The sequence below is a fragment of the Peromyscus eremicus genome, chromosome 11 (genome assembly GCF_949786415.1).
Source record: "Peromyscus eremicus chromosome 11, PerEre_H2_v1, whole genome shotgun sequence".
NCBI lineage: Eukaryota > Metazoa > Chordata > Mammalia > Rodentia > Cricetidae > Peromyscus > Peromyscus eremicus.
Genome location: NC_081427.1, coordinates 708286 through 725356, shown reverse-complemented (window position 1 = coordinate 725356; position 17071 = coordinate 708286). Strand labels below are relative to the sequence as shown.

Here is a 17071-nt window from a genome sequence, read left to right as displayed (position 1 = left end):
TAAAGAATCTTGTTACTTCATGTTTCCTTAACTTGTGGGATTAATATTACTTTCCCTTCCACTGTACCAATTGCATGAGAAGGGTTGAGGGTTTGAGTCACCCCATCCTTCCCTAACTGAGGTCCCGTCTTCCTCTCCTGTGAGGTTTCTCTGCCCACAGTCACCTTGGCAGATGTGCTGACTTGTCTGTTTACAGTGCCGACCTGGGCCCGGTGCCTGCCTGGTCAGGGCATGAGTTTCTCCAGCAGTAAGGCAAGAAGACTCAGCTCCAGCTCCTTGAGTCTGTAGCATAGGGAAAGCAATATTGCAGCCAGTGTCAGGGATCACAAAGCCAGGGCAGTGGTGTTTTGGTGCCCTGTGCAATAGTATGTCCTTCTGCCCAGTGCTCTATAGCCTTCTCTGCTGTGACCTTTAGCCAGCTTCGGCCTGAAGGACACAGAGAGCCCTGCCACATACCATCGTGCTGAGTCAGCCTCTCTAGTGCTTCTCCTGTGAAAGCCCCATCGTGGGCACTGTCTTTTCCTTCCTGCCTGGGAGCAGCTGTGTCCCTGTGACCACGCCTCCTGCCTGGGCTGCAGGCTCCCACTCACTGGCATGTTCCTCTTTTAGGACAGCATGTTTAGATTGTTCCTGAATTACGCAGAATTCTATAAGTGGAACATGTCTGTGTGAGCCTGGTCTACCCTGGGTGGTTGATGGGTGGTGGGGGTGAACAGGAAGTAAGGGAGGAGGGAAAAGAGCATGCTGGGGACCCGTGTGTATTATCAGTACAGCCTTAGCTGCAGGGCAAGGTCACTGGTGGAGCTGACATAGGCAGCTGAAATCAGGCAAAGGAAGGAGAAAAGTATGTCCTGTGACCAGTGGAGCAAACCTGGACTGGGTGAAGTCTAAAATTGAGGTGTGGGCAGGGTGGGCTCAAATGTATTTCCTGCCTCTTCTAGCTCTGGGACTACAGGCACCTTTCAGCCTCAGCCTCCATTTCTACATGGCTGCCTTCCTTCTGTCTCAGGTCTCTCTGCCTATCTTTTTAGGGATACTGTTACTGGATTTAGGATCCCATGGAACAGTCAGGGTTACTCTGCAAGGACACTTTTTCCAAATAAGGTCACATGCACATCTTGGCTATAGCATGGTCATAATGAGCCTCTTTGGGAGCACCATTCAACCCCTCACAGTCCCAGTTCCCCAAGCACATCTACCTTCCATGCAAACCATATTCATCTAATTACAGGGTCTCCAACGTCTTGACTCTCACAGCATCAATATTAAGTCTGAATTTCATCAGGAACTACATGAAGAGGGACTCCTCTCTATGCTTACATAAAGTGTGAAAAGTGTGTGCCTGCCAGTGATGTGGCTTTCCTAGTCTAACGGACAGTGCGTAGGCATGAGGATCACCATCCACATAAGTGTGAAGTCTAGTAGGGCTGTTCCTCTAGGTACTATCTGACACCCTGCACCCAAGGAGACCTGGTAGCTTGGTCACTGTAGAAGAACAACAGCATCCCTAGTGATTAGTGAACGGTGTGCCCTGAGTCACAGTGTCCAACCTTTCCATTGACCCCGAGCTGCTCTGGGGAGGGAGGAGCTGTTCTGGTGGATGCCTGACATAGTGATGGAATGACAGAGTAGACAAAAGTGGAGAATGACATTGTAGCTTGTCTGATAATTCTTGCTGGAGCTCTCAGTTTGCTCAAAGTCTGTTAAAGTCGACCATGAAGCATTTAAGCATTTGATGATCATTGTCTGATATGACCCCCACTCACAGATCACTTTAAGGCACTATCTGGTGTACCCTGGTGGTGACCCTCATTGACACCTACACACAGCTGTGCCTCATGTGCCAGGCTTACTCTCACACATATACGCAAACACACGTGGCCAGCAACTCCACCAAGTCTCTATCCCTAAATGCCAGGCTGTGGCATCACCGCAACAGGGACTGACATGATGCCCCTGATGTGTGTCTTGATATCACGTTCTGACACCCCCCCCCCCGCCCCACTTCCACAGAACATCCGGTCTCTGATGAGTGCGGAGAAGACCAAAGGCTTCTGCCAACTGGTGGTGTCCTCCAACCTGCGAGATGGTGCATCCCACCTGATCCAGTCAGCTGGCCTTGGCGGCATGAAACACAACACTGTCCTCATGGCCTGGCCAGAGGCTTGGAAGCAGGCAGATAACCCTTTCTCCTGGAAGAACTTTGTGGGTGGGTGTGGCAACCATCTCCCCCCAAGGTTCCATGATAGCCCCAGGCACACCCAAGTGTTACTGTCATACCCAAGTCTGGCCAGAGAGTATATACTTGGGGCCTTTGAATGTGCTTGCCAAGTTGTTAGTCACTGGGAAAGTAAATGTCTACTTTATAGTCTTTAATACTTTCTCCCCTAATGCCAAGCTCAGTCTCCATCTGGGGGTTTTCCTAGAGTGTGACAACCTTCTGGAGATAGAGTAGCTGCTGGTGACATGAAAGTTGTTCCTTGGTGCCCTCCTGGGTAGATGACTTCTTGGGACCCTGCCTCCTTAGCCTGTGACAGTCTCCCCACTGTCCGGAGGGAAGCTGGCTCCACCACCCCCTGAGATCTCACCCATATGTGCTTCTCTCCACAGACACTGTCCGTGACACTACAGCAGCTCATCAGGCATTGTTGGTGGCCAAAAACATTGACTTGTTCCCGCAGAACCAAGAGCGCTTCAGTGACGGGAACATTGATGTGTGGTGGATTGTGCATGACGGGGGCATGCTCATGCTGCTGCCCTTCCTGCTGCGCCAGCACAAGGTGTCTGCCGCAGGGACACAGGGCATCGGCTAGGCTACAGGCACACCACTACGTGAAGGGTGTGGCCTCGCTTGAGTTCCTGCAGAAATGTCCCCTCCCTTCCCCAGGTGTGGCGAAAGTGCCGGATGCGTATCTTCACAGTAGCCCAGGTGGATGATAACAGCATCCAGATGAAGAAGGACCTGCAGATGTTCCTGTACCACCTCAGGATCAGTGCTGAGGTGGAGGTGGTGGAGATGGTGTGTATGCTCCTGCATGCTCCTCTGGGTTACTGTGTAGTCTCACAGTGTCCATCCCCTGTGTCTGAGCATGTCTCAGTTGACAGCAGCTCTGGTGAACAAGGCCTGTGGGGTATAGTCCCTAGGGGTGAGGCCTACCCACAGGTCTGGAGTCCTTGGCTCTGTTTTTGTCTGTGGTTTCATAGTTCCACAGCTAGAAATGACTTGACCATCTGTGGGTAAATAGGTCACGAGTGTGGGGCTAACAGGTAGAATAAAGAGACTGGGTTACAGTAGATACAGTAGACTAAGGAGTGAAGATTCTGAGAGATGCCTACTCCAGCTGTGCCTGAGGACCCAAGATTGTCCCCATGGACTAAGAGCCCCATATGGATGAACTGTGTATCCTTCACTCCTTATTGCCTTCTGCTTCCTCTGAATGCCATGTTCTCGCTTGTGTGGTCTGTATGGCTTACTCCTTGATCATTTGATCATTGATGACACCCATGGTGGCCCTGCAGTCTGTGCTTGGTATGCAGCTCGGTCCTTAAAGTAGAACTGGGAGGGTGTCGCATTCGGTAGAAATAGTACCAGAGAGGCCTCTTTCTCTTCTACAGCCACACAGAGGGGTTACGTTTGGTGAAGGATGTTCCAGAAGGGCCCATTCCCTTTCCATGTCCATGGAGAGTGCCACATTAGATCCACTACCCTCCCATGGTCACATAGAGAAGTCCCAGTCTAGGGCTGCAGAGCTTCAAACTGCTTGTCTCTGGCTGGGTCTCTTTAATCATGGATGAGGCCTGGCATCTCCCTGCATTATTGACGACCGCTTGCATTTTCTTGTCAGCTCCCAGGGAACCTTGTGGTACAGGGCTGTATTTCCTTCCCTCTATAAGAGCTTTAAGTCAGAGAGCAGGTTGGGTATCACTGGGTTTTGTGCTCTGAGTGTGCCGTTCAGAAATGCATATCCACATTTGGACATTTCGCAGCCATTTGGAGTTGCAGACTTGCTCTTTGTGGCTTCTGCTTGCAGCCTCCTCTGTAGATGGCACTCTAGGTCTGGCCGCACCTAGAAGTCATAGAAATAGCATTATTAGCAGTCAGAAACCATCTTTGACTGAGTAACAAAGGCAGCCCAGAGCTGGGCATGGAGACCAGCAGCCAGGCACTGGCCTGGACCTGTATGTATGATGTACATGTATGAGGCTGTCCAGCCCCTCAGTTTCAGTCCTGCCCCAGGAGGTTGGTTCCTGCATTCCTGAGTTTCCACTCACATACAGAGGTCTATGTCCCTACCCTTGGGAACACAGTCAGCTGACAAGGGTTTGGGGTGTTTAACAGGCAGAGCTATTCTGAGTGCCCATAGTCAGGATCCTCAAGTCACTAGTTGCTGTCCCTTGGTTTGGTATGTTTTTCCTATGGATTTAGTAATCCTGTGAGGGGTGAGCTTGTCTGAGACAGGAAATGACACCAGTTATTGGGAGCATGTGTCCCTTGAGACCACAGCTCTTGCAGACAAGCCAAGAATACTTTGTCCAGCACCCCAACAGCTGTGTGCCTGGTCAGTGTTAGATGCAGCAGCATCACTGCCTGTGTGGTGATGTTGTAGAGTCCCCAACAGGAATGTAGGTAGGCTGTAACTTGTCCACTTGTTATTGCAGGCTGCACCCACACGCTTCCATCCGCCTCACACATTCTATACCTTCCCAGGCTGCTCTGGCATAGAGACACGCCAGGGACAGAATTCTCGGCCTAGGGTGCATGGGCACTGCTTGCTTAGGTCCACTTGACAAAGGGGATTAGGTAAGTGGTTGGCAGTGACACCATGTTTTGTATACATTGTTTACTTTTGTGGCTTGATACTTTTTAGGTTGAAAATGACATTTCTGCATTCACCTATGAGAAGACACTAATGATGGAGCAGAGGTCACAGATGCTGAAACAGATGCAGTTGTCAAAGAATGAGCGGGAGAGAGAGGTATGTGCACTGGAGAGAAGAAGGTAGGTAGGGTCAGCGCCGTCCGGCCCCAGATGTGGGATCGGTGCTGATGGGGCAGAGGGCAACCCAGCAATGCACAGCTCTGGATTGACAGCGTTCCTGTGGCGTTTGGCATTGACTGTTCAAGAAGAGCAAGCATGGCTACCTGTACCCGTTGGTACAGTGTGACTCGAGGGCTGGCATGTTTGTGGTCACGTCATTCCTAGGAAAGGTACAGGTGGTGGATAACAGGACATACACCTCTTTTGAGGTTGTGCCCTCAGAGGTTTTGCTGTACAAACTCCAGATTCTTAGATGTGGTTTTGCAGTGGCAGATTGGGTGGAGGGAATGATTCTCTGTGGGTGCAGTGATAACGTGTGGTCACAGGGGCACAAGAACCCTCTGCCTCCCACCACTTTGTGACCTCACTGTCGATGAGAATTGGCCATGGTTAGCAGATGGGTCATGTGACTAACAGCTAGAATCAGAGCAGTGATCACCCCCGGTTCTTAGTAGAGTTGGTGGAGCAGGAGACAGAACTAGGACCCATACAGAATGACTTCCATGTCTGTGGACAGAGATTATAGCATGGACGCCTGCTGGCTGGCTCCAACACTGTCTGGGAAGATTCAGTGACTTTGTTTCTGTCACCATCCCTGTGGGCTATGGGGTTTCCCAATGGCAACTCGTCTGTTCTGGCTTCAGCCAGGACAAAGAATACTGGATTAAGTGGTATCCTTACCCTAGAGAATTACTTAACTCAGATAAAGGAGGGTTTGGGGTAGGAGGGATGACTTCAGCAGGGATGTGCCTCCATGTGGCACAGAGGCCACTAGTTTGTTTGGAGCAGCTCAGCAGGGTGGGTGGGAACCTCCAGTTGCACTGTTAATATGTGGGTAACCATCAGGCTCTTCTTCCCTGTGGAAGCTGTGAAGAAGTTAAGGCCATGCTGCGGGTGAGGGCACTGAAGGACCATGAAGGTCAGACATAGCTGAGTTGATCCATGCTGACATCTGAGGAAGTCAAGGCTGAGCCTTACTTTGTGGGTCTCCATCCTGGAGGCCCCTGATGACCCCTGCTGTACAGAAAGGACTGAATGGCTCAGCATGAGTAGCATTCCCTGGTGGATCTTGAGCCACCCTGGCTGGGGTTCTGCAGGTGAGCAGGCAGCGAGTTCTTACCCACACTGGCTACGGCTATGAGAGTCAGGCAGGTGGCAGTTCCTCACCCAGCCAGACTCACTTGTCTGGACCCCACAGAGAGTATGCCCTTATGTACCCTCATCAGCCAGTGGCTCACTCACATTGTCAATATGAAAAAGTCAAGTGGCCACCTCTTGCTGCCCTTGAGACACTGATTTGTCCTGTGGACATTTGTGAGTCCTGGTTAGGAGGGCTTCTATGTGGGGATCTCTATATCTCCAGTTGCATGTTGCCCCACTTAGCCTCCATGTGGGTGGATGTGCTTACTGGACCAAGGCCTCCTTGAGTCTTTTGTCCCCACTGGAGTCCTAGAAGTTCCCTCTCTGTCTGAGCTTTTGCTGTGACTCTATGAGACAGACACTGTGTTCCCTTTTGTCCCTGGCTGTTGACAGCCCAGATTGAGAGAATTGGCGATGCCTCTCATAGCTGGGGCAAGAGGAAGAACTGTTCAGACCTTTGCCCCTTGGCCTAGGGTTGCAGGTTGGCCTCAAAGAAATCTTTAACTATTCACCCCACTCCCTTGGTGCCTAAGGCACTGGATGGGGCTGTATAGGTAGGCACTCCCCTTGTTCATCCTCCCAGGACTACCAGGCACCACCCATTTATGACCCTCCAAAGCCTCTGTGAGTCTGGCTGGCCCTGCTTCCCTGGCAGCCAGAGGGGTTGAGGCAAGCCCCTCTCTAAGATAGAAACTGCCATAGAGGTATACCATGGTGTGTATGCTGGTAAGGGTTGATGATTGAGAGGTCAAGGGCTACACCAAGTAAGGCGTCTATGGCACCAGTGTAGCTCAGCAGAGTCCTGGATCCTTTTTTCTGTTTTTAAGACAGGAAAGTGAGGTAGGAGGAGGTGGTGGAGGGAACCAAAAGTCCATCTGGTAGTACAAGAGATAGTGAGACCCTGTGGGGTGAGGACAGTGCCAGGGCCTTCTGTGGAGCTTCTGTCCAGTGGTTGAGGGGTCCTAGCCAGTTGCACATGAATCCTCTTGGTTTATTCTAAACCTGCTTGCCTCCCTGGTCAGGTTCTCTCCAGGGTGGCTTTCAAGAGCCACTGTCTGTTCCAAACTTATGCTGTCCCCTCACCAGGCCCAGCTGATTCACGACAGGAACACAGCATCCCATACCACAGCAGCTGCTAGAACCCAAGCCCCTCCAACACCTGACAAAGTGCAGATGACGTGGACAAAAGAGAAACTCATTGCAGAGAAACACAGGAACAAGGACACCAGTGCATCAGGGTTCAAAGACCTCTTCAGCCTAAAGCCGTGAGTGTCTGTGTGGGCTGGGCCAGTGCACCGTGAGGACAGACTCCTTTTCCTGCCCTCTAAAGAATTTTGGAAGGCACATCGCTAGCCCACAGGCCTGCAGTGAACTGGGACCAGCCCAGGGCTATGCTGTCAGTGCCAGTGAGCCAGGTCACGAGGGGTTGGGGTGTGAGCCTTACTCTCCTGCTGCTAATGACTTTCCACAGCTGGGAGAGAGCAGCTTATTCTCCTTGGAAAGGTGGAGCTCCAGAGCCCCGATAGTCTAGGCTGTTGCCAAGGACCTCTGGGGCCCCCATCATTTTGCCTGACTTGAGAACCTCAAGACTGAAGTCCTTGTGGCTATCACAGAGTTATGGGGATGCCATCATGACAGGTTTAGTTAAGTCCTACTGACATAACCCCCAAGCCTGAAAGAGGGCCAGAGCCCCCTTTAACTGGGTCTTCTTGGTGGGATGATACTAAAGCTTCAAGTTCCTAGGGAGGGAAAGAGGGCTTTGGGTCCTGTGGAATGAGAATCCATTGGAGGACCAAGGCCAGCCATTTTACCAGCTTAGCATGGCCACCAGTACTTGAATTGGCTCGATTGTGTGGAGCCCTCTGCTGGAGTAACCTGCTCTTTGTGTTCTCTTCCATGTAGAGAGTGGGGAAACCTGTAAGTGCACTTTTATTTTTAGCCTCTTAGACTGAGTTGCCTTGCATGCCTGCGTGTGTACAGCCCTGTGTGTGTGTAGAGCATCCTGTTGACCTCACTGCCTCCCCTCAGAGTGGCTCAGGACACATACCCAGATGCCATTCCCTAAGTGACACCAAAGACAGTGTCAGAGGGCTGGTTCTGAGCTGCTCTGAAAGGGGGCAGGTGTGTGCTTCCTGCAGCAATGTGCAAGTTCACCCATATCCCTCCGGATCGACTCAGACAACATAAACTTGCTTTCAGCTCACCATCCATCCAGGAGGCTTCCATTCTTTGCTCTCCACTGAGAAGGGGATGTGGATCAATTCTGTGTGATCAGACTACCTATGTGTGAGCTCTTGGACTGGACATCAGGGCCAGGAGTCAGGCAGGGATCCAAAGTCTGAGGGTCCAGGTGCCACACCCATGGCTGGGAACATTCTAGGAAGACAGGCTGAGGTTGCCTGGAGATGTTGCTCTGGTCCTTTCTTCTGTGTTGTCCTTGTCCTGCCTCCCTCCGGTCATTCTGTGCTGTTGTTCCTGACAAGCAGGTGTGCAAAAGGTACTGGTAAGGAGCTCTTGGTTATATGACTGTACCTGAATTACTCAGATACTTGAGGGAACCTTGAGAAGCTTGGCCGACTAGGGAAGCTGAGCCACCCAAGCTTCCTGCTCCCTTCAAATCTAAAAGCCTCCTATCCCCATAGTTTATTAAAACACATAATTATGTAGGCACAGCAACAGGGTTTGACCCCACATCTCTTGTACACATGTACCTATACGTATATATAGATGCCTGGACACACATATGGGGAATCTTGGTGCAGGGTACTTACTTATCTTTCAAGACCCTGACTTGCCTTACTTAGCCAAGGTCAGGAAGAAGCTCTAGTGATCAGGCCCATTTCCTGGTTAGTCTAGCAAGAGATGTGGTTCCTTTCACAGTTTCCCTGGAGCATATGTGGCTGTGGATGTGTGTTGGTTAGAGTGCATGTGTGTACCAGTTAGAACATGTGTGTACCAGTTAAAGCTCATGCATGTGTTGTCAGTTAGATGAGCATTGTGCTGGATTGAGTACATTGTGTTTGTTTACTTGCCAATGTACCCACCTGCATGTGTGTTGATACGCACCTATTAGCATTTGTAGACATTTGAGTGCATGTATTTTCTATTTTGGATGGTCTTGGGCAGCTCTGCTGATAGCCAGCCAAGGACATGTGACTTTACCTCCTGCTGTCAAGACTGCTGTGTAGACTTACAGTCCCAGGTCTGGACATTGTCTAGAAAGTTCATTTGTACAAGGCATTTTACTGATTAACTCTGCTGTGTTACCTGGAGCAGAGGTGGGATTTGGTTAGCTTTCAGAACTTAAGAACCTTTCCTGGACCCTCTGGTGTCTCTCTAGCTCCAGCAGGACATGCCACATGGAGTGGATAACAGGCCAGACCCAGAACTGACACTCAGGTTCCATGTGGCTGCTGTACGCTCTCACACTAGGCTCTTGCATTTCATGCAGTTTGGGAACTGCTGTTGGACCAAATACACAGTAATTGTGCCCTTTCCATGCAGTGAATTCAGGGTTCCTGTAATGAAAGGCTTGGATGGTGCCACAGAGTCTGACCTATAATTTTATCAAATTAAACTGAAGAGAGAAGATAAAGGGCCCCATGACTCTTTTCCCCCCCTGGAGAACAGCAGTTTCAAGCTGATATATTTGGTTTAGAGTTGAGTTGATCAGTGGGTGTGATCCTGGGGCATCTCAGGACCTCTCTCTGACCCTCAAATGGCAGCTTCATCTGCCTGTCCCTGTATCTGAGGCACAGATGCCTCTACTCAGAAGGGCTGCAATCAAGACTGTATGGGCCAATGAGCAGGCTGGCCACAGATTCTGCCCTATGTCCTGAGCCCAAGGATGTGTCAGATGTCCCAGTACAGATAGAAACGTAGATTCATGGGACAGGTAGTGCTCTGTGGCAAAGTTTCCCAAGGAAGTTTCCTGAACATTGGTTCTACATGCAGTTTATCTAGTTCTTTAGAGAGGGGATGTATGGTAGATGAGAAGGCTAGCCTCTGTCTTGCAGGTACCTGAGTACTTCTCTGTGCTAGTGAGGAGTACAGAACCCCAGACAGCAACAGAACACATGGTGTAGAGCTCAGTGATGTTCTGCTCACTCCAGAGGCTGCAAACAAGTATCTGAGCCACACAGTGCTAGCAGCTCTTATTTCTTAGTCACAGCTTGGAAGTGTCATCTGGATTGGCTAAGGGCAGGAAAGAGGGGTACCTGAGCTCAAACTCAGTTCTCTGCTGACTCCCAGCGGCAGCACAGAACTCGACAGTACCTGGGTGGCAGTGTCATGACCTCTCCAGACCTGAGTACTGTGTACCCAGTTCAACAGATCTGCTACCTGGCAGCACCAGATGTGTGGTTAGGAGGATGCCAGGGATTCAGCAGTTGTACCACTGCCCTAAGAGGCAGGCCAGTTCCCATGTCTGCCCAGACAGCTGCTGCGCCCCACACCCCGTTTCTGCCTGGACTGATGGCTGCTTCGCAAGTGCAGCTTACTGAATGCATTGTAGTTTACTTGCATTACTTTATGGTCACTAGAAGCTTAGAGGTTTAGTGATGCCCTGTTCTAAAATATCTAGAGCCAAATGCTTTCTGCTGCTAAGTAAGTCACCTCACACCTGACCTCATGATTCGCTGAGCCCTTCCTAGCATACATGAACCAAACAGGAGAGCTGGGCAGGCTGCAGGCCTCCAGCTCACTGTGCTGCCCACTGTACCACCCTCCTCCCAGGGACCAGTCCAACGTCAGGAGGATGCATACTGCTGTGAAGCTCAATGGTGTTGTCCTCAACAAGTCCCAGGATGCACAACTGGTCCTGCTGAATATGCCAGGCCCTCCGAAAAATCGGCAGGGGGATGAGAACTGTATCCTTTGCAATGTTTCTTGCTGGTGGGGGTGAACAGTATTACAGCTACGGCACTGTCAGGCCTTGTTCCTCTTGTTCTCGGAACCTCAATTCCTATGAGCTGGGGAAGGCATGTGGGGTGCCCCTAAGACAGGCAGTGATTTGAGGTACAATGAGGGGTCCACCTGGGCCCGTCAGTGCCAGAGCATGCTTTTCTACCTGTTGTGTGCCCTGAATTGCCCTGGGGACCTAGAAGATAGGACAGAGGTAGGCAAGTGTCATGGAGTCTGGATACACTGGCTGGCAGGGTCCTTCCTAGCATTGGAGAAATGACATTGCATTTGAGCTCCTGAGGATGAGTGATGGGATCAAGCACAGGGCCTTGAGTATGCTAGTAAGCACTCTGCCTAGGCCACAAGCCCTTCCCAGGGTTTCCTTTGACAGCCGATGTGGGGCAGTGGCAAATCCATCTGGTGTGTCCCTGGGTGATAGGCCTTGATCCAGAGCGGCATAAACTAGGACAGAAACTGGGTTCCCTGAACGCCTAGCAAGTGCACTCTGACCCTAAGCCTTCCGGAATAGAACAGCAAACCCTCAGGAAGAACTGAGCCCTTGCTCTCCTCCATGTGCCTGACACTCTAGGTCTCAGTGGCCTCCCTCCCACAAGCAGAGCTGTCATTATAGCCTGGATGGGTGTCCTCTGAGCTTAGTCTCCCCCAGTGGCACATAAGGAGGACAGATGTCCTGATTTTAAGTTTCACAGCTCAGTCTCTTGGCCACAACCTTGACAGTTTGTGCTTTGCTGGTGTCAAGGTATCTCTGGGGTCTTGTTGGACAGCCACTGGGGGCCACATTGGCAAATGAGGGAGACATTTCCTCAGGTTTCCTGGTCAGAGACCACCTAACCACCAGGCTTCCTGTGACCCAGTTGCCTATTGGTTTCAAGTGGATAGGGTTAGTAACTGGAAGCTCCAGGAATCTCTGCCCTCTGGAGGTAGCAGTTTCCTTCCTGTTGTTTCCTAGCACCACCCCCTCATTTCCTCTGTCCTAGCGTTCCCTAGCCCCTTGGGGTCTGCCCACCTGCCACTGGCCTTGGCTTCCCCGGGCTGACTACAGTATGAACTGGAGTCCTTTGTGCGGTCGGTCAGTTGAGATTGGTATGGCCTTAACTGTCACCACAGACATGGAGTTTCTTGAGGTCTTGACCGAGGGGCTGAATAGGGTCCTCCTGGTCAGGGGTGGTGGCCGGGAAGTCATCACCATCTACTCCTAACCCCTGTAGCCCGGACACACCTGGACGGGGTCAGGACTGTGTATCAGCTGACGCCAGGCTTGGGCCCACCGGCATGCCAATGACTGATGGCCGCTGCCCTGGCACTGCCCTCCCAGATGCTGCAGTGATTTTGGTCACACATGGCTTCTCACAGACATAACACCCTAGGCTTCCTCCAAGCAGAAGATGCTCCAGGGGAGCGCCTAGAGCTGATCTGACAGGAATGGCTCCTTGCATCATTGTGGGCAATGGTAGGTATACCCAGGGACTCTGGGGTCAGCTCTTTCCAGCACAGGCAGGGCCCCACCTCCAGATACTAGGATCTTTCCTGTGGACGACTGTCCCGTATTTTATGGCAGTTACATTTCATGTCTACCCTGTCCAGAACACATGAACAAGCACACAGTTCCTTGGGCTAGAATGCCAGTGGGCTGTTCCCCACAGGCACCTGCCTTCCTTGCTCGTTTGAGTAGCCTTGCTGTGCTTTCTGTACAGTAAGCAAGCTGGGCACTGTCCACGCTGACCTCCTCACTCCTGTCCACGCTCCTCAGGCACGGCTCGGGGTACCACTGGGAAGTGAGCTGGTGTTTACAGGGTAGGAGTGGGTCACCCTTTGGGTGGGTGGTGCCTGCCAGCTGTGTTCCCATCTGAGTTAATGCCCTAGGAGCGCCTGCAGAGAGAGAACTTTGGTTCTGCAGAGTCAGGGCTACCTGCAGCCAGTCTGCTTTTTCTTCTCATGGGAACCCAGACACTTTACTTCATAAGCACTGAGCTGGGAACCTCAAGCAGGTGACCACAGAGAGCCACAGTGTGAAAACCAAACAGCAGGAACACTGGGAGTTCTGCGCACAGTCCATGACAACAGGAGCCTTCCAGAGTGTGAACCATGATGTGGCTCAGCATACCGCTTTGCACATATGACATGCCGTCCCATCCCCCACCCTCCTGGGAGAAGAACAAGCCCCAGCCCAGCACCCTCAGCATCAGCAACCATGGCCCTGGGTGTTTCTGGCTGAGTCTCTTGTCCCCTGCCATGGACAACCTTACTTAGCTGGGGCCACAGACACCTCTGTACTTTTCAAGAACCTGACAGATGATTTGCACTTTACCCTTGTGCACTCTGCTCTGCAGGTCATGGTCTGTTCGAAGGCTGTGGGCAACTGCAGCAATCCGTTCCTCATGTTCTGTATGATGTATTTATTTATTTAATCCTCCCTGGGGAAGCTTGATAGAGATAGCTTCTGTGTGGATGCCCCATGCTGCCAGGCCCTGGGCCATCTCTGGCTTCCTCCAAGAGAATCAATCCTGTCCATATTCAGGAAGTTCCCGTTGGGGTAGAGGCCAAGTGTGCACCTGTATGGGTTCCTCAGATGCTGTTAGGCAGCCAGAGGTCAGCTTGCCAGAGTAACTGCTGCCCAGCATGTATCCCCATCAGCATAGTGGTTTCCACTCCTGCTCTGACTTTGGTTCGGAGTCCTGAGCAGAGCAGGTGGGGCACCTCTGCCAGCCATTAGGAATGCCCTAGGTGGTAGGCCTCCCCAGGTTCTGGGTCACTGCTCACAAGAGCCCTGTCAAGAGTGTTGGCCTCCTTTCTCTTGCAAACTCCCTGGTAACTGTGGCCATTCAAATCAGTCTCATGTTTTCCTTTTATAGGCTTTTGTCTTTGTATGAATTTGTTAGTAGAAGAGTAAAATTCTATGAAATATAACTGTTTGAAGAACCTCGTGTGTCTCACTTACCATAAAAACCAGTGACTGAGAAGATGCACTTACTCAGTCCTTCCCAGAGCTTCTCGGAGAGGTCCACTGCAGGGCTAACTCAGGGTTAGGGTTGACCCTCCTGCATCGGAGAAGTACTACAAAAATACTGAGGGGAACTCTCCTGCTAGCTCGTTAGGTTTGATAACTGCAAATTCAATACTATCATTGTAGGGACTCAAGGCAGAATTTATCTAAGGATGAAGGTCCCAGAATCATCACAGTACACGAGTGGGGCTGTCATCCAGAAAATGGGGAATGGGTAGGAGTGATGAGTCATTGGGATACAGAACTGTGCAGCCATGGGAATGGCATTGGGGCTCCCAAAATTGTTAAGTACGTTATGTCTGTGACCCAGGACATATCCCCATTAACCTGCCCCCTGGCATTCATCATGGCATTACCCATGCCCAGATGTCCACGCAGTGGAACAGTTTGATGACAGACACATGTGGCAGCCTGCACAAACCTGGGAGACCTGCCCAGAGAGCAGCTGACACTCAGCTCAGCCTGGGCTTTGCTGGTTCAGACGGTGAAGGCAATGGATGCCAAAGATGTGGCCTCTTTAGATAGTACTAAAGCCAGCTGAGGGTGGCAGGGACCACCTTCTGCTCTCAGAACTTGCCTTGGTAGCAGGCAGGAGCAGAGGGGCTGTGAGCCCAGGTCTGAGCCCTGAAGAGACAGAGCTACCCTAAAGGTTTAGAGGAACAAGGGCCCTACATTTGCCTGAATTTGCAAGGAAAGGAAGGAAGAGACCTTCATGTGTGAACAGAGCACATAGCCAGCGCAGGGCAGTGAGGTCCAGCTCACACTTGAAAGGGCATCTGACTAGAACCCAGAGTCGGAAGTTCGTCCTGAAAGTGACGGGGTGCCTGCTGAGACAGGCGTCTTGGCGACACCTTTGTTCCCCTGACGGTTTTTATTTGGCAATGTACAAATACCAGGTCGTTCAGTTCTAAGAGCACACAGCAGCCACAGCGTCCACTTCACAGCCAAGGCCTTTTGTTTCCCTCACAATAGCCACCCGTTTCTGTTGCTAGGTGCTACCAACTCCCATGGAGACACCTTCCTCCTGGCACCCAGCGCAGAGGAGGCTGAGCATTGCAGCTTCTGGCTGTCTTGCCTCTGTCTCCACTAGCAACATTGCAGTTTGACTTATAGGCGGTCGTGGAGGCCCTGAGTCAACCCAGGCCGAGTTTCTGCACCTCAGCAGACCCACTGTCCTCATCTGCGTGTGCAGACACTAGTGACCACGTCCACCGTGGCTAACTGCTGGAGAACACAAGCGATTGGTGGGGGAGGGGAGGCAGCCTCCCTGTATAGTCCAGGTTGGTCTTGAACTATCGCTCTTGATGGGGCCTCCCACAAGCGTGCACCGCCACATCCAACCAAATGATCTGGTTTTTGTTTTTGTTTCATTTTGTTCACAAATGCTTTCCCATCTCTTTAAGCCTCGTACATGCAGCACTGGCACCATGGATCCTGCTGCTAAGGCGTGGTCCCTCAGCTGGAGTGGTGCTGACTCCTCTGCTTAACGTTCACACAGTGGCAGGTGCTCGGCTCCCTCCACGTGCTTGTTAGGACTTCCACCTGCCCTGAATTTCTAAAGAATGAAGCCAAAGCCCAGACCTGGCAGAATCTCCCCTCTTAGGTACTCAGCTGAACCATGGACCAAGGTGTCTTTAGGGACAGCCTGTGTGATTTCTCTCAGCCTGAAAGGACCTCTTAATGCTGCATACTGAGAAACAAGCTAGGTGGCCGTGATGATTCCTACCCAATCCCGCTGCTGTGGTACGGGCAATGGAGCCGCAAATGTGTACCATCTCTACATCCATGACATAGGGACTTTAGTCATATTGTAAGGAAAGTCATTTTTATATTCAGGAGCATGTATGTGATTTCTAGCTGTGAAGTGACCAGCAACAGCCTTCTGTGGGCTAATAATCCCCAGGTCTCCCTATGCATGTGGGACCAGATCACAGGAGACATTACACTCAGATCTTCAGGAATTCCGTAGAATTTAGTGTTTAAGGAGAGACGATAAGGTGTTGCTTCTCTGTTGAATATGAATGTTTGCATAAGCCATGGCCATGTGGCTGATATGGTGCCCAGTGTCTGCCAGCATGAGGTAAATCCTGGGTTTAGAGTTCTGGTTTTTCTTAGACCTTAGTAAGAATTACTATAGAGTTGTGTATATCAACCAACACTAGCCAAGATGGTTCTACATCACTCACCCTTCACAACATGTACCTGTCATCTCCACTGGCAGCTACAAGGTATAGGTAGGTTGACCACAGCTCTCAGAAAAGTCTGCTTTAATACAAGGTATGGCATGTTACAGAATGCACAATTTCTTAAGCTAAGAAGCCATGATGCTACCTGCACAAACTCACAAGAGGTAAATTCCCCTTGCAGTATCCTGTTCTGGTGGAGCCAAAAGACCATGGCTTATTGAGGTTCCACACCCTTGCAGCCCTTGTAGAAGGGACACGTAAGTGTCACTTGGCTATGATACAAGAATGAGCGCAGCCTAGGTGAGGGCCTCCAGCATAGTACCTGATCCATCCCCTCCCAACCTGTCTGGGTCTTATCCACATCCACCTAGGATGCTGGAAGCTCTGGAGACCAAGCCTTGAGCTGCCCGCTGAACATCACCCTGCCCTTCTGCTCATTCATGCCCCCTCCACATTTGCTGATACTCTGACCTCTTTGTTTTGCTTTGTGTGACATCATGTTGGAAACTAAGGACATGGTACGCTGAAGAAGAACCACTTCCCAAGCCCAACCCGCTGACTACAGTGAATAAACCTCACGGAAAGCTTTACCATTTCCATTCACTCCTGGTCTTGTGCCACGAACAGTTGGGGCACCCAAAGGTCAGTTACCACAAGGATACGAAGAATGTCTAGGTACAGTCCCTTGAACATCCTTGGACCACACTGTGCAGCAAAAGTAAGAGCAGATGTTTTTCTGCCCTCGCGTATGGACTTTCTGGATCACACAGAAGCATTTGT

General features: G+C 51.1%; 1 protein-coding gene across 2 annotated transcripts in view; it reads left to right on the top strand.

Annotated features, from left to right (window-relative positions):
- Positions 1-14008, top strand: part of Slc12a7 (solute carrier family 12 member 7) — a 78491-nt gene extending 64483 nt beyond the window's left edge. For both annotated transcript variants that reach the window (XM_059276090.1, XM_059276091.1), the window contains exons 18-24: positions 2014-2209; positions 2611-2780; positions 2888-3019; positions 4869-4976; positions 7265-7443; positions 10913-11046; positions 12209-14008. In XM_059276090.1, the coding sequence (XP_059132073.1) occupies positions 2014-2209; positions 2611-2780; positions 2888-3019; positions 4869-4976; positions 7265-7443; positions 10913-11046; positions 12209-12300 (1011 nt within the window). In that variant the 3' untranslated portion in view covers positions 12301-14008. The remainder of the gene's footprint in view (positions 1-2013; positions 2210-2610; positions 2781-2887; positions 3020-4868; positions 4977-7264; positions 7444-10912; positions 11047-12208) is intronic.
- The last annotated feature ends 3063 nt before the right edge of the window (positions 14009-17071 follow it).